The sequence below is a fragment of the Dipodomys ordii genome, unplaced genomic scaffold (assembly GCF_000151885.1).
Source record: "Dipodomys ordii isolate 6190 unplaced genomic scaffold, Dord_2.0 Scaffold288, whole genome shotgun sequence".
In the NCBI taxonomy this organism is placed as follows: Eukaryota; Metazoa; Chordata; class Mammalia; order Rodentia; family Heteromyidae; genus Dipodomys; species Dipodomys ordii.
In genome coordinates, this window is record NW_012267504.1 from 226,660 (window position 1) to 254,282 (window position 27,623).

General features: G+C 42.7%; 1 protein-coding gene and 1 pseudogene across 1 annotated transcript; both read left to right on the top strand.

Annotated features, from left to right (window-relative positions):
• Positions 1-348: 348 nt before the first annotated feature.
• LOC106001338 (olfactory receptor 7G1-like) lies at positions 349-1,347 on the top strand. Its single transcript, XM_013036453.1, has one exon. The coding sequence runs from the start codon at positions 349-351 to the stop codon at positions 1,345-1,347; it is 999 nt and encodes a 332-aa protein (XP_012891907.1).
• Positions 1,348-5,038: 3,691 nt separating this feature from the next.
• Positions 5,039-27,623, top strand: LOC106001339 (annotated as a pseudogene).

Genomic DNA, 27,623 nt, shown 5'->3' on the forward strand with positions numbered 1-27,623 from the left:
TGCATGAGGCCCTGGGTTCGATTCCTCAGCACCACATAAGCAAAAAAGAAAAAAGCCGCAAGTGGCACTGTGGCTCAAGTGGTAGAGTGCTAGCCTTGAGCTGAAGAGCTGAGGGACAATGCCCAGGGCCAGAGTTCAGGCCCCACGACCGGACCCCCCCCAAAAAAAAGAGAATATCTGTTAAAACATACAAAGTCAATCACCATCTTAAGAACTTATCCGAAGTGAAGCCCAAAGTGGTAAGAAGATATTTTTCATAGCCATCACAAGTTCAAAGTGTATAGAAATCATGTTCTCTTTATTTTATTTTCACAGTATTTTTTTTATAAAACTAATGCTCAACAAAATATGGAACCCACAAATGAAACAGCATCTATTGAATTCTTTCTCCTGGGACTGACAGATGATCCAGAACTCCAGCCTCTCATCTTCAGCCTCTTCCTGTCCACCTACCTGTTCACCATCCTGGGCAATCTGCTCATCATTCTGGCTGTCAGTGCTGACCCCCACCTCCACACCCCCATGTACTTCTTCCTCTCCAACCTCTCCTTCACTGATATCTGCATCAGCACCACCACTATCCCAAAGGTGCTAGTGAACATCAAAGCCCAAGACCAGAGCATCACTTACACAGGGTGCCTAACTCAGATTGGCTCTGTTGTGACATTTGGTGGTTTAGAAAACTGTCTCCTTGTAGTGATGGCCTATGACCGCTATGTGGCCATCTGTCACCCACTGAGGTACATGGTCATCATGCACCCTGGCCTCTGTGTCCTGCTGGTCCTCTATTCTCTCTTCATTAGTGCAGGGCATGCCCTGCTCCACAGTCTGATGGCATCACATCTATCCTTCTGTCAAGATGTGGAGATTCCTCACTTCTTCTGTGAGCTCACACAGGTCATCCGTTTGGCCTGTTCAGACACATTGATCAATAACCTCCTCATGTATATAGTGTCTAGCCTATTTTTTGGTGTGCCACTTGTGGGTATTATTTTCTCTTATGCTCAGATTCTCTCCTCCGTTTTGAGGATCCCATCAGCAGGAGGAAAGTCTAAAGCTTTCTCCACCTGTGGCTCTCACCTGTCGGTCGTGTCCTTGTTCTATGGGACAGGTTTCAGTGTCTACATGAGTTCGGCCGTTACAGAGTCTTCCTTTAAAAATATAGTGGCTTCCATGATGTACATTGTGATCCCACAGATGCTGAACCCCTTTATCTACAGTATGAGGAACAAAGAAATGAAGGGAGCCTTGAGACATCTCATCATGGTTCTATCTTCTCTTTGTGGGGGAGAAGGGGAAAGATTGGGAAATCCCAATCTTAATACCTATAACTTCCTGAGCAGGTGATCTTCCACATGAGCCAAACTCATACTATTTGAGCCACGCCTTTACAACTGTAGCCACAACCCCTTTAGCTTAAGCCACGCCCTCTGTGTCTTGTGCCACGCCCTCACCACTGTGGAGTCTAACTCAGGTTCAGCAAACCTTCTGTTCTGTAACTCTGCCAATGTGTTTAGGACTTGGGGTGTTCTGAGTGGGTGAGGATGACAGAGCAACTGACGACTTCTCCTGAAGTTCTTCCAAAAGTCACCAGTCAAGGTGATGTCTTAACTCAATCATACTTTTTTGGTCCAGCGATTTTGATCCCTGAGCTTTCTTGAGTTTCTGGGAAGCAGCCTGGGAGATCATGGAGTCTCTTTTAGGGACCTGTCTCAGAAGGGGAAAAAAAATTTCAGATGCTGAATTGGGCAGGAACGGTTTTTAAGATACATTTTATAAAGAGACCCGATTAAGCTGGATACCATGGAAAGGGGCAAGGGGCTTGCATGGTGTATGTGAGGCAAATAAACTGAAATTTAAAACTCTGTTAAAGTTACTGAGATGTTCCACACTGCTTGGTTTCATTACTTGTAAAATCCACACAACTGAACATCTCAATGATTTGAAATGGCTTTTTATAGTACTGTTACTTTATTAGTAAAGATGCCATCCATGTTTCAGTGAAAATAAACCCATTGACAATACCAGGGAAATAATATTTATTTTTAGTATAGTGTATGTACTGGTAGTGGGGCTTAAACTCAGGGCCTGGGCCTTGTCCCTGAGTGTTTTAGGGCAATGCTTGTGCTCTACTACTTGAGCCAAACTCCAACTTTTGGTTCTTTCTGGATAATCAGAGAGAAGACTCTCACAGACTCCACTGCCCAAGTTGACTTCCAACTACGTTTCTCAGATCTCAGCTTCCTGAATAGCTAGGATTATGAGGACTTCAGAATTTGGGAGTCTCTAGTTTCAGAGATTAGAGCTTCAGCAAGTTCCATGTAAGCTGGTTAATACAGAGAATGTGCCTTCTCTGAGCATCCAGTAGGCTGCAACAGATTTCAGCGTGGTACCTTGACATGATGCTAAAAACAGGAACCTACATTACATCCCTGTGGCTATGCAAAAGGCATCTGTATTGTGATTTGTGACTTGTGGCTAGTAAATCAATACTTATACATCCAAATTCCTTTCCCTAGTGATTTATGACCTTCAATAACCAGAGGGTGAATGCTTAACATATTATCCAAAAGCAATGCTGGTAGGGGAACAATTTATCACAAATTATTTGGGTGCACACCAAATGCAATATCATGTATTGTCGTAAAGGAGAGAGAGATTGGGTAAATGTAGCCAATAATTAATGTTAGTGTTCTACATATTTGTGTAAAAATAATTTCATAGAAACCTAGTGCATCATTATTTTTTATGCATGCCTATAAAACCAAACCATCACCAAATTACTTCTGACCATAACAAAGTGGAAAGGGAATGAATTGTTATCTACTTTGAAATTTTATTGTTGCATTTCTGAGATTCCATTACATTTTGGGGGTTTATCACCTAGCCAGATATGGACAGAGTTGTCTATTTTTACACAACCTATGACAACAGTAAAAAAAAAAAAAAAGCTGGTCTTTCAGATACTGATGACATTTCAATAGTTATTTTTCTCCCAGTATGAGTGAAAAATATGAATACCTCCTCTCATGTATCCTACTGAATTGCATAGGTTCAAGGAAGTTGTTTTTCACAGCCCAATAGAAGGATAAGAAATCAGACTGGGAATGTGGCTTAGAGGTAGAGTGCTTGCCTCACGTGCATGAGGCCCTGGGTTCAGTTCCATGGTATCCCATAAACAAAAGATTAATAAAAGGTTTTTTTAAGGTAAAAATATAACTAGGTATGTATATATATATACATATGTACATATATGTACATATACATGTATATATTTGTATATACATGTATATGTATTTGTATATATGTATATGGAAATATATGCTTATAGAGAATATATAGACATACATATAAATTATAAAAAGGAATCAGACTTCATGCTATCAATTATTATATATAATCATTCAGAATTTATTTGTGCCTGTTCTGGGACGTGAACTCAGGGATTCGAACTCTCCTTTGGCATTTATTTGTTCACAAATCAAGCATTCCCCACTTGAGTCAGGACTTCAGTTCTGCTTTTTTGTTGTTGTTGTTAAATGGAAGATAAGAGATTAGCACATTTGTCATCCTGGGCTGGCTTTGAACATCAGTCCTCAGTCCTCAACCTCCTGAAGACCTAGGATTATAGATGTGAGCCACCAGTGTCCTAGCTTCCTGCTACAAAAATGGCACTGGAATTTATCAGCAAGTTCTGTGAAATGAAGATGGTACAGAAAGAAAGGAGAAGAGTACGTGACATGCACTGGAAACGAACCTTGCTCAAGAGTGCTCACCTCCATGGAGTTAGGATGACATAGTAGTTTCCTTAATGAGACACTCTGGATATTGAGCCTCTGGGGCTCTAATCAGCCTGTGACCAGCTTAGAAGCAGGCCTGACAGAGTCAGGAAGCCACACCCTGAGCCTCCTCCCAGAGATGGTTCTTCCTGGTCTAGGTGTTGAGGCCAAAGTCTGTCTGCACCTACTGAGAACCCTCATTTCAAGCCAGCGAGGTCACTGAAGCCTTGTGTGAATGGTTCAGAAGTAATATCAAGTATGACTTGTGTATGTGACAATGTATTACTCACTTCATTTAAATTTCTATATCCTTTTCTCCCCTACCCAAGGACAAACCAAGATTGCTATTATTAGCATTTCTTTTCCAGCTATGCCATGTCCTCTGTGTGTGTGTGTGTGTGTGTGTGTGTGTGTGTGTGTGTGTATGTGTGCAGTGGGGCTTGAACTCAAGGCTTGGGCATGGTTCCTGAGCTCTTTTTTTTTTTTTTTTTTGCTCAACGCTAGCACTCTACCACTTTGAGGCACAGCTCCTTTTCTTGCCGGGCTGCACTTGGAACCTCCATCCTCAGATATCAGTCTCCTGAGTAGCTAGGATTAGAGGCATGAGCCACCATCACCCAGCCTGCCATAACTTTTATTTTACTTTCAGCAATGAACATAATGGATGGAAGCCAAATTAGTGTACAATGAAAATACTATTTCACTAAATGAGGAAGAGAAGGTGAAGGAGGAGAAAGGAGTGAAAAGAGATAATAGAGAACTTTGCAAAGGAATACATCAGAATGTTTCCTTGACTGCCCACTAATGGTGGAGGAAATTTCCATTCTCAGGGCCCCAGTGAGGGTAGGTAGAATATTCAATTATTGGTTCTCTACTGAACAGTAAATTACCCCTAAATCTTGTCAAGTGGGAATATGAAGTTTACATTCCCAAAACTTTTCTAGGCTCTGATGCTTTTTCTCGCCCCTTCATGAATTTGTATTTTTGGTCTGTGGTATGGCTTGAACTCAGGGCCAGGTGTTCCACCTGAGCTCCTTTTGCTCAAGGCTAATGTTCTGCTACTTGGAGCCATACTCCTGGCTTTCTGGTGAGTAATTGGAGATGAGTCTCACTGACTTTCCAGCCCAGGCTGGCTTTGGACTGCGATCCTCAGATCTCATCCCCCTGAGTTGCTAGGATTACAGGCACGAACCATCAGTGCCTGGCTCTGCATGAATTTAATATTTACATCGCATATGTTCTGATAGATTCATCAAACCATGGGTCCCAGCAAACAAAGAGCAATATCAGAATTTCTTCTTCTGGGACTGAAAGATGACCCAGAACTCCAGCCTCTTATCTTCAGCCTCATCCTGTCCATGTACCTGGTCACCATCGTGGGCAACCTGCTCATCATCCTGGCTATCAGCTCTGACCCCCCCGCCACCTCCACACCCCCATGTACTTCTTCCTCTCTACCCTGTCCTTCAATGACATCTGATTAAACCATCCCCAAGATGTTGGTGAACTTCCATAAATGAGTCTGGAGAATCACTTACATGGGCTGCCTGGCCCAAATCTGCCTGACTGGTTTTTTTGTAGCTTAGAAAATCGTCTTCTTGCAATAATGGCCTAAGGCTGCTACGTGGCCATCTGTTACCCCCTGAGGTACATGGCCATCATGTACCCTAGCTTCTGTGTCTTGCTGGTTCTGGAGTCCCTTTCCATTAGCTTTGTAGATGCCCTATTCCAGATTCTCATGATGTTGCCTTTGTCTTTCTGTGGAGATGTAGGAATCCCTTATTTCTTCTGTGAGGTCACCCAGGTCATCAAACTGGCTTGTGCCAACACCTTTGTCAATAGCCTCCTGATCTTTAATGCAGTATTCCCATTTAGTACTCCTGCTGTCTCTGTAACGATCTTTTCTTATGCTTGTATCATGTCCTCTGTCTTAAGAATTCCCTCATCAGCAGGGAAGCAAGCATAAAGCCTTCCCCACTTGTGGCTCTCAACCATGAGTGGTTTGCCTGTTTTATGGGACAGCTTTCTGGGTGTACATCAGCTCTCCAGTGACCAACTCACCCAGGAAATCTGCTTGCATGCACACACATGCGCACAGACACACACACTAAAAAAAACAAGGAAGAAGAAAGTGAAAATCTAATATAAACCTTGACATTATGATTCTCCACAGTGTCCAAGATTTTTGAGTGTATGCCACCATGTCTGGCTCAGAGTTGACTTTCACTACAATGACTTCTGAGGTCAGGGAACTGGTTGGCCCACTGTCCTCCATGCAAAAGACTTTCTTCCTAGAACTGGTTCTATCCAGATCACTGGAAAAGTGGATGCAACTTGTCATGTTTTTACCTGGACCTGCTATCAGAGATTGAAACTTTAGTTCACTGCCTTGGGTGGACCCATTAATAATCTCTACATGGCTCAACCATGTAGAGATGTATGGGAGTGCTTCTCCTACTGTGGATTTCACAGTCATCTTCCAAATATATCTAAATCACATCTCATGCATTTGTACTTAATTTATTTAAAAAAATGAGTAAAGGTTATTTGTTTGAGAATAGAGGGTTTTCTAAGGAGAGATTTGTTTTAGATGATCTGATCTGACCTAAATGCAATCCTACATATTCTTTTCTGTCTTTTTCTTTTTTGCTGGGGAAAGGGCTATATTTTCCTTTCTTTTTGGGGGGTTGGGGGACAGCTGTGGAGCTTGGACTCAAGGCTAGTCTGGAGCTCTACCACCTGAGCCACACAACTCCACTCCTGGCATTTTGGTGGTTATTTGGAAGTAGGAGTCTGATAGACTTTCCTTCCTGGGCTGGTTATGAACTATGATCCTCAGATCTAAGCCTCCTGAGGGGCTAGGATTACAGGCAAAGTAGTATGTACTTGGCAAAATCCTTTTGTTTAAACAAGAGAGTCCAAAAACAACTCACAAGTGAACTGGCCTTACAGTGAAAGTATAAGCTAATTAGTAAAATGATGATAAATAAATAATAAAAATATATATGAATGTCTTCTGACTTCAGAGTCAAAATAATTTTGCATATTTTTGGCCTAATGTAGGAAAGCTTGTAATAAAAATAAATTAAATGACAAAAAACTCTATCTGGTAAATGGTATATCCCTTTAGGAAATCTCTTTGTAATTGAGCCAATGTGAAAATCTAGTTTGCTATAGTTAACAGTTCCTCCCTAGTGTACACAGATATTTTTTTACTTTCTTCAGAGGGCATGAAGAACAAACTCATACAAATTTATCCCCAATAGCAGAAAAATAAATAATGCTTCATCAATATCAGAAATCATCTTTATTTTTAATTGCATAAAATATAACTTAAAAATGATAGCTCTTGGATCTGGGAAGGTGGCTCAGTGGTAGAGCACTTGCCTTGCATGCCTGAGGCCCTGGGTTCGATTCCTCAGCACCACATTAGCAAAAAGAAAAAAGCCGGAAGTGGCGCTGTGGCTCAAGTGGTAGAGCGCTAGCCTTGAGGTGAAGAGCTGAGGGACAGCGCCCAGGCCCAGAGTTCAGGCCCCACGACCAGACCCCCCCCCAAAAAAAGATAAGCTCTTGGACTATCAATGCATCACTCCTGACACAGCTCACTGATCAGTTCTGAAGCCCAAAGATGATTCTCAGAATAAAACAGAATTCTCAAAGTTTTATCTTCATAAAAGTGAAAAAACGAAACAGATTTTGATAAAGGTGATAAAAAGGCCATTAAAGTCCTATAAGAATGACATTAATCCTAGGGCAAACAAAAGATCAGACACTGGAAATCAAATACTGACTGCATGGATAGAATGTGCAAGGTTACAAAGGTATAAAACTATCATTCTATATGTCTTATAAGAAAATATATGAGTTAGATGATGGTAACTCACACCTGTAATCTCAGATACTCAGGAGGCTGAGATCTGAGGATTGTAATTTAAAGCCAGCCCAAGCAGGAAAGTCCATGAGACTCTTGTTTTCAATTAACCAGCAAAAAGCTGGAGGTAGAGCTGTGGCTCAAGCTGGTAGAGCACTAGCCTTGAGCAAAAAGGCTCAGGGACAGTGCCCAGGCTGGGAGCTGAAGCCCCAGTGTTGGTGTACATGTGTGTATGTATACACACACAACAACAACAACAACAAACAAATAAACAAAACCCCCACAAAACTGCATATGGTAAAACTAGAAAAATAAGTTTTACTGACGTGTGGTAACAATGAATACTGATTTTTTTTTTTTTTTTGTCGGTCGTGGGGCTTGAACTCTGGGCCTGGGCGCTGTTCCTCAGCTCTTCAGCTCAAGGCGAGCGCTCTACCACTTGAGCTACAGCGCCACTTCCGGTTTTCTGGTGGTTTATTGGAGATAGGAGTCTCATGGTCTTTCCTGCCCGGGCTGGCTTTGAACCGCGATCCTCAGATCTCAGCCTCCTGAGTAGCTAGGATTACAGGCGTGAGCCACCAGCGCCCGGCTACTGATGTGTTTTATACTTTCACAATTGCTCAAACAGGGCTGCGGATATGGCCCAATAGCCAAGCACTTGTCTAGCCTGTGAGATATTTTGGATTTATCAATTAGTAAAAGAGTGGATTTTATTTAAACATTGTTTTTCCCTCCTTCCTTCCCTTCTCTTCCCTTCTCTTCCCTCCCTCCCTCCCTCCCTCCCTTCCTTCCTTCCTTCCCCCCCCTCTCTTTTCTTAATCCTCAGATCTTAGCCTCCTCAGTAGCTAGTATGACAGGTATGAGCCACCATCACCCGACCTATTTTTATTTTATTTTTTATAAATGTGTGTTGATGTGAGTCAGGACCTCTTGCACGCTCAGTTTGTGGTCTACAACTGAGCTAACCAGTCCCTCGCTCCCACCCCCCCCACCCCCGCCCACTCCTTTGGCCCTTCCCATTTGATTTCTCTGGCTCGGCCCCTTACTTGGCCCCGCCCCTGGCCCCGCCCCCTGGCCCCACACCTTCACTCCTTGGGCCACTTCCCATTCGCTTTCCACAGCTCTGAGCCCTAGCATGGCCATGCCCCCTCCAGGCTCTTCCCTCCTATTTTCATGGCCTCGCCTCCCTCCTGGCCCTGCCATTCCTTCACTTTTCTAATTCCTTCTTTGCCCTACCTTCCTCATTCCTTCCTCTGTCTCTTCCCCCTGCTCCTTCGTCCTCCCCTCCTCCTTCCCTCTCTCCACACCCTTCTTGTCTTTTTCATCTTCAGGTCTTTGGGCCTCTGGATTCTCTCTGGATTCTCTCCCTCTGCTCTCCCCAGCCACTGGCCAGTCCAGTCCCTGTCCCCAGCTCAGGTAGAGCTGCCCTGGGGATCTCATGCAAATCCCGTGGAGACCTGGGCCTGGCCTTGGCATTTTTCAGACTTGTAAATTAAAAACTCAGTTTGTGATCGAAGCTTGAGTCCACGAGCTGCGCCTACCCCAGGAGTCAGGCCTGTGATGCACCTTCTATGACCTCTCTTGCAATCTGGGTGAGTCAGGGACAGGAGGTGTGGTGATGGGAAGGTTTTGGTGGTGCTGGGGTGCGCCATTCCCCTCCCTTCTCCCCAGTGTCCCGACACCCTAGTACTTGCTGCTTCTGTGGTAGGGTGATGGGCAGATTGAAGGAGGGACCAGGGAGAGTGAAGAGTCACCAACCAGGGTGGGAGTGGTATGGAAGGGTTTTGGGGGACTCCTCCATGTAAGTCTGGTATCCCAAAAATTCGGTGGAGGTGGGAAGGCCAAAAGGGGCACATAGGCATGTGGACGACCCCTTCCCCCATTCTATGCCCTGGAAAATTACTGATTTTCTTTCCTTTTGAGGGAGCTGAGGTTTGAACTGAAAGTCTCACACTTGGTAGGCAGGTCCTTAACACTGAAGTCCCACACTCTTACACCCCTTTTACCCTTATACCCTTTTCCCACTCTACTCAAATCCTTCCTTTCATTTGTGCCAGTCCTGACACTCGAACTCTGGGCCTGGGTGCTGTGCCTGAGTCACAGTTCCACTTCCAGCTTTTTTTTTCTTTTTTCTTTTTCTTTTTGGTGCTTAGGATGGCTTTGAACTTGGTCCTCAGATCTCAGCCTCCTGAGTAGCCTTGATTACAGGCAAGAGTGAGCCACTGGGCCCATGTTATCCTTCATTTATTTAAAAAGAATATTTTTGTCTGGGAGCTTTTTGCTGACTGTAGGTATCTGGGTGCAGACAATCCTGATAAAGGATTGGGTACCCCACTCTTTTTTTCCCCTTGGATGTGTTTTGTGAACAGTATGGACAATTTGGTGATTTTTGGCCATTTCTGCTGAAACTAATTTCATCTTTCTGAAACATCGGCTTTGGCTTTTTGCTTTTTACTCAAGGCTAGCGTGTTTTACCTCTTGAGCCACAACTCCACTACTGTTTTTTGTTGTTCTATTTTGGTCATTAGAGATAAGAGTCTCACAAACTTTCCTGTCCTTGCTGGCTGAGCAGCCTGAATATGAATAGCTAAGATTACAGACAATGAGTTACAACTACTAGCCTCTACCTCCAGGCTCCAGTCATTTCTTGTCTGGCTATCTGGGCTGCACCCCAAGCTCCTGGGGCCCAGCAGTTTTGCATAGGTAAAGACTTCCAAGAATTACAGTCCTCCACCCACATATCCTTTGAGATTCTCCCCACCCCCCACCCCCAGCCAGTAACAGGTAGTTAGTAAAATAGTCCAGTCTGAGGCAATTACTGTCTTTGTTCATCCTTAGGTGGGGCCTTCCTCCACTCTAAGTAGTTTACAATCAGTCAGCCATCACTGACAAATAGCCTTTAATGCTGGATGATAGGTTAACTCCGGGGACTCTGAACTTATACCGAAATCGTATTTTCTATTCCTTGGTTCTACTTGAATCTGAAGGAAAAAAAAAAAAAACAGTTCTGTGTAGGCCGATAGTAAATATTTTAAAACTATTACCAGGTCACAAAAATCTACCCTCAAGAATAATTATTTAAAGAGAAAAGTACATTGCATTCTAAAACCTACTAGAATGAAATGCTAAAGAGTCACTGAACTAATACATGCAAATATAAAAGAAAAATATTGGTCAGGGATCAAAATAAAGTCAATACTGTTTTGGTGAAACAACTCCTATGAGAAAACATTTGTTTATTAATCCATAAAGCCAGAATTCAAAGTTAATGTTTCAAGATTAACTGGCTTAGGAGATTTTTTTCTTTTTTCTTTTTCTTTTTTTTTTTTGTGAGTTTCTGGGGCTTGAACTAGTAAGTGAAGTCTGTCGGATTGTTAACAATTTCCTTGATTTTCAAGTGTTGGTGGTGACCTAAATCTTAACTGAGCTTAGTAAGAAAGATGGAAGTTGATCTCCGCAGAGCTGAATAAAAAAAAAATCACCAAATTGCTCATACTCTTCCCAGAACACATCCAAAGAATACAACAGAGAAATCTCTCAAAGAGAAAGGTTGGGGGTACCCCAATTCCCATGTGTGCCCAGATAGATACAGTCAGCAGAAGCTCCCAGACAATTTCCCTTTAAACAATTGAAGGATGTGATGGGCACCTGTGGCTCATGCCTGTAAACCTAGCTACTCAGGGGGGCTGAGATATGAGGATCTACGTTCAAAGCCAGCCAGGCAAGAAAGTCCTTGAGTCTCCTATCTTTAATTAAACTGTTCAAGTGGTAGAGTGTCAGTCTTGGGCAAAACACACATAAAAGGGAAGGCCTTGGGAAAGAGAGGGGAGAGGAGGAGCTTGGGGGCTGGGAAAAGTTTGGGAGTTATGTATTAAGGATGGGAATTAAGTATTAAGGATGGATCCACGAAGCCTTAAATTCAAGCCCCAGCACGTCAGACTGGGAAGAGTGTAGGAGTAGTGAGAATAGGGTTGGGGGAAGTGAGTGCTACTGAATCACATTCTCTTGTACAGTGTATGTTAATATATTCAAAATGATTATGTATGCTAATATGTATTAAGATGATGACAGCTATGCTATGATAGCAGTGAGATTGGAGTGTACACAGGTTTTTTTTCCTTGTGGGGCTGGGGATTGAACTCAGAGCCTCAGGAATGCTGGACTAATGTTCTTATCTCTGAGCTATACCCCTGCCCCCTCCCATTCTTTTATTTATTTAAATGAGATTGCATTCTGGCTATTGGGAATGGAGCCCTGTCCTGCCAGAGTTAGGCAATTGCAGACTGAAGAGTTTACATTTCCTAACTCAGTTCATATACTTTTTTTTTTCTTTTGTGGGATTTAACTCAGCTCCACAAACACCTCTGAACCACACCCCCAGTCACGGATAAGTCTTTTAGAGTTTTAATTGTTTGGAGCTAAGTTCCAGATTCCTTGGGATTTAAATGATTCTAGAGGGTGTGGTTCAGAAGAAAAGTTACTTTTAATTTTATTTTATTTGATGCTGCTCCTAGGGCTTGAATTCGGAGCCTAGTCACTGCCCCAAGCTCTTTTTTCCCTTTCTTTGTTTTGTCCCTAAAGGCTAGAGCTCTACCACTTGAGCCACTGCGCTACTTCTGGCTTTTTAATTGGCAACAAGAATTTCATAGATTTTCCTGCCTTAGCTGGCTTTGAACTTTGCTCCTTAGACCTCAGCCTCCTGAGGTAGGTAGGATTATAGGCAGGAGCCACCAGTGCTGGACCAATTTCCTATTAACAGATAGGATGCTTTGATTTTTTTTTTTAATTTTAGTAGAAATAGTCATGACCGGCATGCATGAAGGGCAGATTGCTCAGTTGATCATTCTCCTTGATTGTTTTTATTTTTAAATTTCAGAGCTTTGAATTGATCACAGAAAGGAGTGAAGTAGCTGCTTTGTTTCTCTAAATTGCTGCGTGCACGTACCTGAAGACTTCCAAAATGGCAGTCACACCTTCATCCCGTCTGTCTGGTACTTCGCTTTGTAGATGCACCTATTTGAATGATGAAGAAGAGACCCCCCCTTTTTTCCATAGAGGGGCTGCTTACAATGGGGCAGATTACCCCCTCTGAGAGGATTGGAGAGGAGGGGCTGAAGTGGAGAGGGAGGAGGCAGATTTGGGTGGGGCTGGGTGGACCCCAGGAAAGCCCTGTTTCTTTCACTGAGGTTTAGGAATTGATCATTGGGAAAGCACACAAGCATGGGACACAGCAGGGAGAAATCTTAGGCTTGTTATTACATTATTACCTTAGAGAACAAATTGGCCTTCCTCCATTATATTGATCTCATTTGTGAAAATCAGATTTTGTTGTTGTTGCTGCTGGTCCTGGGGCTTGAACTCAGAGCCGAGGCGCTGTTCCTGAGCTGCTTTTTCTCAAGGCTAGTGCTCTACCACTAGAGCCCAAATGCCGCTTCTGGCTTTTCCTGAGTAGTTTGTTGGAGATAAGAGTGTCATGGATTTTCCTGACTTGGCTGAAAACCTTCAGTCTCAGATCTTACTTCCTGTTTAGTTGGATTACAGGTTTGAGCCACCAGCCCCTAGCTTTTGTTGTTATTGTTGTTCTAGTCTTGTGGCTTAACCTCAGGGTACTGTCCTCTGAGCTCAAGGCTAGTATTCTACCTCTAGAGCCACATCCATTTCTGGCTTTTGGGTGATTAATTAGGGATAAGTCTCACAGACTTTTTCTGCCATGGCTGATATTGACCCTGTCCTCAGATCTTAGCCTCCTAAGTGGCTAAGATTATAGGTGTGAGCCACCAGTGCAGGGCTGGAAATTGAGACTCTGATGGAGTGGGAGGTGGCCTTTATTTCCTGTCTCTAGTGGGGCTTATGTTGTATGTCTTCAAATTGATTTGGATGTGGTCCATGAGCTAGGGGTCAATTGTGAACATGCTCTCGAAAGAATTAAGGTGTTGGTTTTGGGGCCTGGGTAGGTTTCTTTTTTTCTTTTTAAAAAATTTTTGTCAGTCATGGGACTCAGGGCCAAGGTGCTGCCCCTGAACTTTTTTGCTCAAGGCTAGTGGCTGGGTAGGTTTCTAGAGAATGTTAAGCTGTGCTTATACTCTGTGGCTTCTTGCCAAGAACATAATCCATGCCCTGACATATGTCCACAGTGTAGGGGTCCTCACCAGAGACTGTGTCCTGCTCATTGAACTTCAAAGCATCTAGATCCTGAGCTCAAGAACGTTGTTTACTTTATAATGTGAGCTGAACTTGGATGTTTTCTTATAGCGCCCCCAAACCACTAGCAGGTTCCAGGCTGTGGGGTGTGTTATATTGTGTGTGCATACAGGCTGATACCTTATTTCCTACAGCTCCATCTGTTCAAGATCCTGCTTCTAGGTCAGAGTGGATTGCAAATGTGGGAACCCTTCCCACTGAGTTACAGGTGAGAATAAAGCTTTATTTTCTCTCTATTTATTTTTTTGCTGGTCCTGGGGCACTGTCCCTGAGCTTTTGCCCTCAAGGCTAGTGCTCTACTACTTTGAGCCAAATTTCCTCTTTAGTTTTCTGGTGATTCATTGGAGGTCTTTAAGAGTCTCACGGACTTTCCTGCCCAGGTTGGCTTTGAACCTCCATCCTCAGATCTCAGCTTCCTGAGTAGCTAGGATGACAGGGGTGAGTCACTGGCACCCACAATATTTTTTTGCCAGTGCTGGGGTTTGGACCCAGGGCCTGGACACTGTCCCTGAGCTTTTTTTGCTCAAGGCTAGCACTTTACCACTTGATCCACAGCACCACTTCTGGCTTTTTCTGCTTATGTGGTACTGAGGAATTAAACCCAGGGCAGCTTCATGCATGCTAGGTAAGCACGCTACTATTAATCCACATTCCTAGCCCATAGCTGTGAATTTTATGTATCACACATACAAAAATGGATGTGGTCATGGTATGGGGTGGGTGGGAGGAATGTATTGGCAAAACTTGAGTTTCTCATCATTTCCTTGGGCTCAGGGCTGAGTGGGACCATGGAGCTGGAGAAGAATGCAAAAACTTTCAAAGCTCCCAGGGTAGGGATAGAAATAACCTGCCTTTTCCTTGTGTAGGTTTAAATCCTGGAGGCTGGGAAATTGCGTAAGCAGAGAGGAGGCCATGGGGAGGCTGGAGCCCAGTCTTTGAATCTGGTCTCTAGGAAGCTGGTCAATGTTGTACTGAACTTGAAGAATCATTTGCATGATGGGCATGTGTTGTGTTTGGAGCATGAGCAGGGATTTATGCAGAATATTCTTATGTGGGTGTTTTAGAGTACAATGACTTTTGAGGATGTGTCCGTGGACTTCACCAAGGAGGAGTGGAAATTACTAAATTCATCTCAGAGAAAATTCTATAGAGATGTCATGCTGGACAACTATAGGAACTGGGCCTCTGTAGGTAAGACAAAGCCACTATGGCCAGAGTCCTCATGCCTATGTAATAGAGACCAGATGTGTGTGTGTGTGTGTGTGTGTGCGCGCACGCGCGCATGCACATGTGTGCATGTGCACCAGTCCTGGGTCTTGAACTCAGGGTTTGGGTGCTGTCCCTAAGTTTTCTTGCTCAAAGTTGGCACTTTACTACTTGAGCCACAGCTCCACTTCTGCCTTTTTGCTTGTTAAAAAGATAAGAGTCCCACAGACCGTCCTGCCCTAGCTGGCTTTGAACATCAGTTCTCAGATATCATTCATCTTGAGTAGCCAGGATTACAGGTGTGAGCTACTGTGCTTGGTTTGAGATCATTTCTGTTGTCAATTGCACATATGCCTCTCTGTCCATCCTAGGGGGACCTCTGGTCAGCAAACCTGCTCTGATCAAATGGCTAGAACAGGAAAATCAAATGGAGGCAGAGGAGACAATTCACCAAGACTCTAGTCCAGGTGAGCACTGAGCACAGAGAAGATCTGCTCCATATGGGTGTGGGGGAGGGGCTTCCTTATATAAAATGCTACTCAGAAAATGAAGAGAAATACTTCATAAGGTTAGGGCGAAACATTGAATGTGAGCTTCTTTCTTTCTCTCCCTCCTTTTCTTTCTTTTTCTTTTCTCTCACTCTCTTTCTCTTGGTCTCTTACTTCCTTTTCCCTCCTTCCCTCCCTTCTTTTCTCCCTTCCTTCTTTTCTCCCTTTCTTCTTTTCTCCCTTCCTTCCTTCCTTCCTTCCTTCCTTCCTCTTGCCAGACCTGGGACTTGGAACTTGAGTGTCTGGGCATGGTACTGCACTTGAGCCACAGCTCCACTTTTGTCTTTTTGCTGGTTCATTGGAGATAGGCGTCTTAGGGACTTTTCTGCCTGAGCTAACTTTGACCCATGATCCTCATACCTCAGCCTCACATCTCATTCCTCAGAGAAAGAGCTACCCATGCCTACTCACCTGTTATTCCTGAATTACCTGTGTTTTGAATTTCCTACGTTCTGTCCTTCATTCTCATATTGATTCTCCAATAATGGTTTTCTTTGATGAATAGAATTATTTTCCGTATGTGGTAAAACAGCATGTCACTATGGGGGACATGTTGCAGAGGAATGTAATTTTACCAGAGTAGACAGGAAGCAGACACACTCCCATGACCCACTTCCTCCAATCAGGCTCCACAGTCTACTTACCATTTCTTCATTGTCCATTCAATTTTGAGTTCATCAATGGATTAAATGCATGAGTGAGATTTGTAATCTCAGTGACTCACTTCCCCAAACCAATCATGGAACCTGAATCTTCAATTTAAAGCCTCTAGGAGATTTATATTCAACCTATAATACAAGTTACATTTTCCATTTATTTAAGATTGGGTTTAGTCTTTATCTATCTGCCTTAATTGCTTTTGTCAACATGATATATTATTCTCAGTTTTATTTAAAGGGGTTTGTTACATGTGAGCAGCTCTCTGTCTTCAATCATAATGGAAAGTTCCAGAATTAACAGAATTTATGTCTTAAGCATACACAATTTTGCAATAGTGCTGCAGTTAATGTACTTTGTTGAGATGACTTCATATCATTTGCCCAGCCTGCCCTCTAAATTTCTTGACTCAAAAACATGTCTTCTGTCTCAGATTCCCAAGTAGGTAGGTGAGAGTCCTGTCCCAGGCCTGGACAATTCTGAATAACATAATGAAATCTGTGCCATTGCATTCTGTCATATCGGTCCTGGATAGAAATCAGCTCTGTACTCTAACCCTACTTATATTGATTATCCAACCTACAATTGGGGTGTCACAGCTCTCTGTGTATCAAAGTAGTAGTCAAGAATAATGATGCTAGTGGTTTATAGATATACCCTGTGCAATGGCAAAATTGTGTCATAAGAATAAGAAGAAATGTTATAGCTGGGCACTGATGGTTCATACTTGTAATTCTAGCTACTCCGGATGTTGAGATGTGAGGATCATGGTTCAAAGCCACCTTGGGGCAGGAAAGTCCATGAGACTCTTATCTCCAATTAACCCTCAAAACTCTGGGGCTGTGACCCAAATGATAGAGTGCTAGCCTTGAGCAAAAGAGTTTAGGGACAGCGCCCAGGCCTGGAGTTCAAACCAGACAGGAAAGTCCATAAGAGTCTTATCTCCAGTTAAGCTTGAACTATGGCTAAAGCCTTGAGTGCTAGCTTTGAGCATGAAAGCTGAGGAAGAGTTCCCTTGGCTTGTTTTCAAGCCCCAGGACTGGCATAAACAACAAAAAATAAATGGTGCCATATATAAAGGTTCAGTTCTCTACAGGTTTAAGCTTCCAGTAGCCTTACTGGAACTTATTCTTTGGGGCTGGGGTAGTAGAGTGACTACTTCTTAGTATCATATCTTTTTTTGCCAGTCCTGGGGTTTGAACTCAGGGCTTGGGCACTATCCCTTAGCTTCTTTTGCTCAAGGCTAGCACTCTACCACTTGAGCCACAACACCACTTCTGCTTTTTTCTGTCTATGTGGTACTGAGGAATCAAACTCATGGCTTCATGCATGCTAGGCAAACCCTCTGCCACTAAGCCACATTCCATCCCCATATGTTTTTAATTGAAAAATTGTTATAAAAGTGATGTACAGTTATATAAGTCAGAATAAGAGTTTATTTCTTTTTGTCCATTGTCACCCCTTTACTCACTCTCTCCCAGTTTTGCCCTCCCATCCCCACTCACAAGTTTTATATAGTTCATTTTTCACATAGTGTCCCGTGAGTGCCACTGCTGCATTTGTTCACCCTTTGTCCCTCCATTACCCTCCCAAGGACAGATACATGAACAAACAAGACAGAAAAGGACACAAAAATAACAAAGAAAAAACCCTCTTATTTCCATTTCCTGGAGTTTCTTTCAATAGATATTATTTTATATGATCAGAGCAACATAGGCATTGCGCCTTTGTGTTCCTAAGAGTGTTCTCCTTTGGTCTCATTGTGTGTGAATGCCTAAAGACCTGTATAATTTGTCATGTTCCAATGTAATATAATTTCTTTTGCAAAATTTTAACTTTTTTTACCCCACCCCTAATAAATACAGGCGAGAGGAATCTCTTGGTGACCCAGCAGCCACAGCCTCCTCGAGATAGTTTGGGAGAAGAAAGACTCCGCAGTAAGAAAAAGGTGAGAATCACACACTCTCATTTCCTGCTCTTCCCATGACCAGGCCAGCATTCCAGTCAATAGGGAACAAATCCTTGCACCAAAGGGTAGACTGAGGCTCAGAAAAATGTTACAAGAAAACAAGAATAGCTTGGCACTAGTGGCTCACACCTGTAATCCTAGCTACTCAGGAGGCTGAGATCTGAGAATCACAGTTCAAAGCCAGACGGGGCAGGAAAGTCCGTGAGACTTTTATCTCCAATAAGCCACTAGAAAATCAGAAGTGGTGCTGTGGCTCAAACGTTCGCCTTGAGCTGAAGAGCGCAGGGACAGCACCCAAGTCCAGAGTTCAAGCCCACGACCGACCCCCCCAAAAAAAGAAAAGAAAACAAGAAAGTCTCTAAATATTAATTTGAAGGACAGTCACAACCCTGGTACTAATAGTCTTTATGGAGAAACCACCACAATAAATATTCTCATAAATAGAGATAATCTAATTCAAAAATGAAACTATGTGTTAAAATTGTATTGAGACATCCCTAGAGAAACTCTGTGGTATTCATTTCATTCAAGCTTAGTCAATTAGGTGAGAAACTAATACTAATCTCTCAATATGTTTTTTGGTTCCAGTTCTGGGGCTTGAACTCAGGGCCTGGGTACTGTCCCTGAGCATTTGTGCTCAAGGCTACTATTCTACTACTTTAGCCACAGCTCCACTTGTGACTTTTTATTGGTTAATTGGAGATAAGAGTATCTAGGACTTTTCCTGCTCAGGCTGGCTTTGAACCTCCATCCTCAAATCTCAGCCTCCTGAGTTGCTAGGATTACATGCATGAGACACCTGTGCCTGGCTCTTTTTTCTTTTCTTTTCTTTTTTCTTTTTTTCCTTCCTTTCCCTTTCTTTTTTTTGGGCTTTCTTTCTTTTTTTTAAACTTATTTGTTTAAAATACATTATTTACTGTAAAAAATACTGTACAGAGGAGTTACAGTTACATGAGTACATTTCCTATGAAGCATTGTTGCCTCTTCCTTTGTTTTGCTTGTTTTCTATGATAAAAAAAGGAATCAAACCCAGACTTTCATAACTGCTAGGCTTGCCCCTTCACTACCCAGCCACATTACTCTCCCCTCCCTGGCCATACTTTTTGCAAGGGTTGGGGGAGGACTCTTTCCATGAAATGGATGAGATAAATGATGCACCTGTTGTTTATGTCAATCAATAGGAGTCAGCACAGGGAAGCAGTTCCATGGGAGGTCTGGCCTCATCCCAGAATATGCAAAGCCACTCAGCCCTTGACTTTGCCAATATCCTTGGAGATTCCTCCCTTTTGGAGGAATGTGAAGGAGATGAAGCTTCTTGCAGCCTGAACACTCCAGGAGTTGAGCCCCAGAGGAAGGCTCAGGGAAGCATCCAGTACAAACGTGGTGATCGTAGGAAAGTCTTGAATTCTACCCCACATGCTCAGGAGCCGAAGGCAGCTTTCAAAAGCAGCAGACCACTGGCCTGCCATCAGTGTGGTAAAACCTTCCCGAACCCCTCAGCTGTAAAGCTGCACTTGAGGGTCCACATTAGGGAGAAGCCATTTATGTGTCAACATTGTGGCAAGGGCTACTGCTCAAAGTCTTACCTTCGAAGACATGAGAGGATCCACACTGGGGAGAAGCCTTACAAATGCCGGGATTGTGGCAAAACCTTCAGGGACAACTCACTTCTCAAACAGCATGAGGTGATCCATTCTGGAAACAAACCGTACAAGTGTAGCCAGTGTCCCAAATCCTTCTACCGGCGTTCAAGGCTCATGGGCCACCAGCTCGTCCACACCCAGAGGGAGAAAATTTATGCCTGCGATGCCTGTGGGAAAACCTTTGCCATGCTTTCTTACCTGATGAAACACAAGATGGTCCACACACGGGAGAGGTACACATCATGCCCCCAGTGTGGGAAGTTATTAAGTAGTCAGAAGTGTCTGATGATTCACCTGCGCATCCATTCCGGAGAGAAACCTTTCCAGTGCACTGATTGTGGGAAAAGGTTCAGGGTGAATGCAAACCTCAGAGTACACAGGAGGATCCACACAGGAGAGAGGCCATATGCTTGCAATCTCTGTGAGAAAACCTTTCGGGAATGCTCTGCTCTGAAAAGACATATGAATAGCCACACAAGAGAGACACCCTTTTCTTGTACCCAGTGTGGGAAATCCTTCCGGTATAAATCAAATCTCAATTTTCATCAGAAGAATCATGGGAATCAGCAGTCATATGACTGTCCATCATGTGGGAAGCTCTTTAGGAGTCTCTTGGTCTATAAGAAACATCTGAGTATTCATGCCCGGGGGAAAAAGGCTTTCAAGTGTCATGAGTGTGACAAAGATTTTAAGACTAATGTACAGCTGAAGACACACAGGAGAATTCACACCAAAGAGAGACCATATGGTTGTCTGTACTGTGAGAAAAAATTTCGGGTGCAGAGTACACTGGCCGCCCACCAGAGGATCCACACTGGCGAAAAACCTTATTCCTGTCCTACCTGCAATAAAGTCTTCACTTTTCTCTTCAGCCTCAAAAGACACATGAGGCAGCACACAGGGGTGAAACCCTATAAGTGTCATCAGTGTGGAAAAGCCTTTGTGATGCAATACTATCTCATTTCTCATAGCAAAATCCACCTGAGAAAGAAGCAGTATGAGTGCAAGGAGTGCCGGGAGGTTTTTAAGAGTCTCCTAGCTTATAGAAGACACCTGAAAATGCATACCGGCAACAAGAAGTTGTATCTGCTGGGCATTGGTGGCTCACGCCTATAATCCCAACTACTCAAGAGGCTGAGATCAGAAGATGGCAATTTGAAGCCAGCCCAGGAAAGTCTGTGAAACCCATCTCCAATGGACCATCAGAAAACTCCAAGTGGTACTGTGACTCAAAGTGGTAGAGTGCTAGCCTTGAGGGAAAGAGCTTAGGGACAGCACCCAGGCCCTGAACTGAAGCCCAGCGACCAACAAAGTGGAAGTTGTATTGGTTGGGAATGTGGTTTAGTGGTAGAGTGCTTGCTTAGCATGCATGAAGCCCTGTGTTTGATTCCTTAGTACCACATAAACAGAAAGGGCCAGAAGTGGCACTGTGGCTCAAGTGGTGTCAAGTGCTAGCCTTGAGCAAAAATAAGCTCAGGGACAGTGTCCAGGCCCTGAGTTCAAGCCCCAGGACTGGAAAAAAGTCATATCAGTGTCAGTAGTGTGGCACACCTGGCTACACACGTGCATATTCACACTGGAAAGAACCGTAGAAGTGTGGAGCTGGGTGTGGGAAAGTGTAATCTCACAGGCTCACATGGCAGAATAGTACTGAATGCAGTGTGAATAGAGGAGGTCTTCCGCCATCTCTTTTGAGGTATTGCAGGCCATCTTTAGGATGGATAAAGAGCCTCACTTTCAGTGAGCCCTATAATTATCATCAGGATGTACAAGCCAGTGACAACTGAAAAATGATGGATATGTGAAAAGAATATGAGAGAGCCTGGTGTTGAGAAATATCCTTTCAGGGCAGAGGCGGCACTGCAAGTCCCATTATCCGGTAAAAGAAAAATAATTTCTATGTTCTTCACTTCAGAGTAGGTAATAATTCTGCTTAAAAGGAGATTTATGGGACTTGAATTCATGGTCTGGGTGCTGTCCTTGAGCTTTTTCTTTTCTTTACAATACTGGTGCTCTGCCCCTTGAGCCACAGCTTTTACTAATGGCTTTTTGGTGGTTAAATTGGAAAGTTTCACGAACTTTTCTGCCCCAGCTGGCCTTGAATTGAGATCTTCCCATCTCAGCCTCTTAAGGAGCTGGGATTATAGGTATAAGCAACCAATGCCCACCTAAAAGGGGAATTCTTTGTCTTTTAGAAATGAAGGTAAGGGCTGGGAAGGTGGCACAATGGTAGAGTGCTTGCCTTGCATGCATGAAGCCCTGTGTTCAATTCCTTAGCAGCACATAAGCAGAAAAATCCCGAAGTGGTGCTGTGTCTCAAGTGGTAGAGTACTAGCCTTCAGCTGAAGAACTGAGGGACAGTGCCCAGGCCCAGAGTTCAGGCCCCATGACTGACCAAAGGGGGAAAAAAAAGAAACAAAAGTGATATTTGGGAAAAAAGTAAACTCCTAAAATTTTAAGCCACAAGTTTTGAATGTGTTTGGGTACAGGAAGGGAAGTTTGTAAATTCCACATTAGGTTAGTTTTAAAAATTTGGTGTGTTGCAGATCAACTTGAGTAGCAGTTAGACAATATATATAAGTGTAGACAAAGCTTTCAAACTCATGCTTGTAATCCTAACCACTCAGGAGTTTGAGATCTAGAAAGTTGCACAATACTGGAGATGTGGTTCAAGTAGTGGAGAGCCAGATAAGAAAGCAAGTCAGGGGGCTGGGAAGGTGGCTCAGTGGTAGAGCGCTTGCTTGCCTTGCATACATGAGGCCCTGGGTTCGATTCCTCAGCACCACATAAGCAAAAAAAAAAGCCAGTAGTGGCTCTGTGGCTCAAGTGGTAGAGCACTAGCCTTGAGCTGAAAAGCTGAGGGACAGCACCCAGGCCGAGTTAAGGCCCATGGCCGGACCCAAAAAAAAAAGGCAAGTCGGGGAGAGGGTAAAGGAAATGAACAGAAGAGGAAAAGTCAGACTGAAGTACATTGTATACTTGCGTGGAAATGTTACAACATACCCTGTATACCAGAAATGTATGCTAATAAAAACCTGCAACAACTAAATGGAGTGCACTGGTTTGTTGGAACCCCCAAGAACAGTGAGAAGTTTGGTGCTCTACCACTTGAGCCACAGTTCCACTTCTAGCATATTTGATAGCTCATTGGAGATCAGAATCTTATGGACATTACTGCCTTGGCTGGATTTGAACTGGGACCTCAGATCTCAGCCTACTGAGTAACTAGGACTATAGACATGAACCACTGGTGTTGGCTCTCCATCCATTTTCAAACAATATTTGGTAGGTTTCATTAGGCTATCTTCAAATATATAAAATGTATTATAAATAATGTATAATACATAACATACTTCTTTTGAAGTTTTTGTACATTATATATGTACATACTTATAATATATTTAGAAATACTACATAAAATATGTTTATAATAGATATAAATATATTTAACAAAATTATATAATATGTACTTATCTTGTAAAATATATAAATATGAATTCATAATGATATACTATATATGCTTGCATATAATATACATATTATATGTTATGTATATTATAAAATATTATATTACCCAACATAGTAATCCTTACATCCATTTCCATGATTGTCCTTCAATAGATGAACAGAAAAAAAAAAGCTGGCCCATTATGTATATGTATACTCAAACCCAGTGGAGTTTTATCCAGCTCTAAGAACAAATTACATAATTTTTAGAAAAATTATTGAAATAGAGAACACTATGCTATACCAGGATCAATGCTCCACACGTGAACAATACTTACTGTCTTAAAACTATAAGGTAATTGTTCAAAGGAATTACAAAATTAAGACCAGGAAGCTGTCAGGGGTGTGGGGAGGGCGTCAAGAAGAGGGAAGAAGGGCTAGGAATGTGGCTTAGTGGTAGAGTGCTTGCTTAGCATGTATGAAGCCCTGAGTTCAATTACTACCACATAAGCAGAAAAAGCCAGAAGTGGTGCTGTGGCTTAAGTGGTAAAGTGTTAGCCTTGAGCAAAGGAAGCTCAGGGACAGTTCCCAGGCTTTGAGTTCAAGACTTAGGACTGACACAAAAAAGAGGGAGGAAGATGAACCAAGAGTAGTGGATGCATGCAGTTGTAATAGTCAATGTCCATATATGGAAGTAGAACCTGGGGTGGATAGGGCTGGGAGAGATGGGGAATGATGGAAGAGGTGACATTGATCAAGCTGCATTGTACTTGTAAATGTACATGTTAAATCAAAAGTCTTTTGCTTGACTTAGTGATAATAAATTAGGGTATCAGTGGCTTAATCCTACCTGCCCAGAAGACTGAGATCTTGAAAATCAGGTTTCAAAGCCAGACAGGCCTGTAAAATCCCTAAGACATTTCCAATTAACCACCCAAAAAGCCAGAAGTGAAGCAGTGGCTCAAGTGGCAGAGAGCTAGGCTTGAGGAAAAAAACATCAAAAGCTCAGGGTCAGAGTTCTGAGTTCAAGTGTAAGGTGCAGCACATACACAAAGAATAAAGAAAAAAGACCAAAAGCCATTAATAATGTTAACAGTAATGTAACAATGAGGAATTGTAATTTCATAATACCCATGTATATTTAAAGTTACACACACCCATAGGCAATCAGGCTGTACGTTCATATCTACAAGTTAGATTTCCTGATCAGATGCAATCGAGGTAGGAGCTCTGCTGAAAGGTTGGAAGATGAAGGGTTCTGGGTACAAGATGAGCAGAAACCATGGAGAGAATCTTGTCTGTGTGGGTCAGAAGCCATCCTAAATTCCTCTCCTCTGCAGTAGCACTCAGGAAATTGACTCCTGGGATTAAAATAATATGAAAGGCTTTCTGATAATGGGCAGCTTTGGATATTGAGCCCCAAGGGACATAAGAATCTTTGGCAGTGACCAGGGGAAAAAAATCTCAGCCATCAGCACTGCCCAGGTAGCAAATAATAGCTTCATCTTCGAGAGATGTTCCTTCTGTATCTCGGCCCTTGCCTTGCTTGGGGGGATGCCAAGAAATCTGTCTTCATCCAGGTGAGGTTTTTACCCAGGTGAGGCTACCAGCATCCTCACGCAGCTAGCCATGTCCATCTGTGCCCCGGAAGTGGGGAACCAGAGTCAGGGGTTTGCTAAAAGTCTTATCCAATGGATTTTACCTTTGCAAGCCTGATTTTATAACAACTGTGAGTATGGGTATCTTAATTATTTTCTCTAAAGTATTCTCTGCATTTTTAAATTAGAGATTTCTTTAATACACACTTGTCAAATATAGCACATACATAGCATCAGTGTTAGTTTTTTTTGTTTTAAATATAAGTGCATGTAAATTGTTAGATTTTTTCTTTTGTAATAACCTTTTAATTTGTTTTGTGATTCATATATGTCCTTTCCTCATAAAATGAATCTTATTGCAGCATTATTCATAGCTAAGATATAGGACCAATTTGGATGTCCCTCAGTAGATGAACGAATATATGTACATATAAAATGGAATTCTATGCTTCCATCAGAAAGAATGACCCATTTGTTAGGAAATGGAAAGACTTAGAAAAAATTATATTACGTGAAGTAAGCCAGACCCAGAGAAATATAGGTCTGATGGTCTCCCTTATTTGCAGTAACTAGTATACATCTAGGATAATCATCAGATGAGTAGTAAGATGATGCTAAGCAAAGTGAACCCCAAGATATAGACACAAGAGGTTTTTCTTTGTTGTTTTTCAATGTAATGTGATTTTTTTTGTTTCTTTTGTATGCTCTTCCCTCCATGGTATGTCCTCTGTTGTCATTGTATTTAATTTTGGTACTGTGCATCTTTTGTATAAATTATCTGATTTGGGGAGGGTAAGGGGAATAACAAAATGCTGAAACAAGGACACAGGATGACCGATTGCAACAATGGATACTCACAAAAAAAAATCTAAGAAACACAGAGAGAAGGAAATCTGATCATGAAAATTAGGCTTCCTGTGAGCTTGCTGCTTTGCAGTCATCTTCATCTCATACATGTCTGCTATGTTTTCTCTGACAGTCCACCAGATCTCATTTTGCTGGACTTCTCTCCCTACCCCTGCCTCCTCCTCTTCTCTTTCTCTCTTCCCTCTCTCCCAGTTCTTTCTCTCCTCTCCTCTTTTCCCCCTCTCTCCTCGGACTTTATCTCTTTGTCTGTCTCTCCATCCCTTTTTCTCTCACTTTTTTTCTCTCTTCTCTCTCCCCCTTTCTCTCCTGTTTCTCTACCCCTCCCTTTGTCTCTCTCTGTGTCTCTATCTCTTTTCTCTTCTTTCTCTTCCTCCTCCTCTTAGTCTCTTTGCCCCTCTGTTTCCCCGTGTTTTTTCTTGTCTCTGTGTCTGTGTCTCAGAGTTTCTCTCTGTGTCTGTCTCTCCTTTCTCTCCATGACTGAAAAGACTGAAAACAATTTTAATCATTAAAATAAGGCCCATTCTTTTTTTGTCAGTCATGGGGCTTGAACTCTGGGCCTGGGTACTGTTCCTCAGCTCTTTGGCTCAAGGCGAGTGCTCTACCACTCAAGCCACAGCATCACTACCCGTTTGCTAGTGGTTTATTGGAGATAAGTGTCTCATGTACTTTCTTGCCCAGGCTGGCTTTGAACCATAATCCTCAGATCTCAGCCTCCTGAGTAGCTAATATTACAAGCATTAGCCACTGGTACCTGGCAAAAGGCCAATTCTAAAATGTGATGACCCATAAAATATTCTTATACTTACTTAATTTTGGTTAGTGTTGGGGAATTTTGGTCACTGTGTGAAAATCAAGATCTGCTCAGAGTATGATAGAATAGATGGCTTAACAGATATTAATTTCCATAGCTTGGAGATCTCTGAGAAGCTCTGGCTTCTCCTGGGACTTCTCTCTGTAGCTGGCAGATAATCAAGATTCTCTGTGCCTTCTTGCTGTGCATCTGAGTGCTAATTTCCTCTGCTGACATAGTCATTGGTTATAATGGATTATGATTAATTGTAATGACCACATTCCAAGTGAATTAATTTTCCCAATGCAGTCATGTTTGATGGTCATGTGGACTCAGATTTCAGCAAAATATCCATGGAGTAGCTGGGTTCAGCCTGTGATAAATAGCATTTCTATTTGCCTTGCTACCTTCTTGATCTCTCATCACCCAGATTTTGTCCCATTCCTGTAGAGAGGGCAGTGTGAACTTTAAAGATCTAGATAGGGTTGCTCAAAGGCTCACTTAGAAGCTTTATAGCCCCACAATTTTTGCTTTCTAAAGCCACCAAATCTTTGCCATAGGCTCAGCTGTAAGAAGGACATTAACTACTGACAAGATCAAATAACCATCTTTGCAGAATTAAGAAATGATGACTAATGCCTATTTCAAGTCTTTAAAAAACATTTTGGTGTCAATCCTGGGTCATGAATGGAGGCTCAATGCTTTGTGCTCAAGGCTGGTGCACTACCAGTTGAGCCACAGTTCCACTTACTGGCTTTTTGATGGTTAAGTGGAGATAAGAATCTCATGGGGTTTTCTTGACTAGGTTGGCTTCAAATCTCTGGCCTCAGATCTCAACCTCCTGAGTTGCTGGGGCCCAGCTACAAGTCTTTAAATAAAGTATTCATGATGAATACACAGAATCACAATTTGACTAATTCACTACACTCACAGTATTTTTTTCTTGTCTTTTCCAGGGTGTGCCAGGTTGAATGTCATGGTGTCTCTTTGCACAGCTCTCTAAAAGACAATAACCACATCCTCTCTCAGGAGGCAATGGAGAAGTAA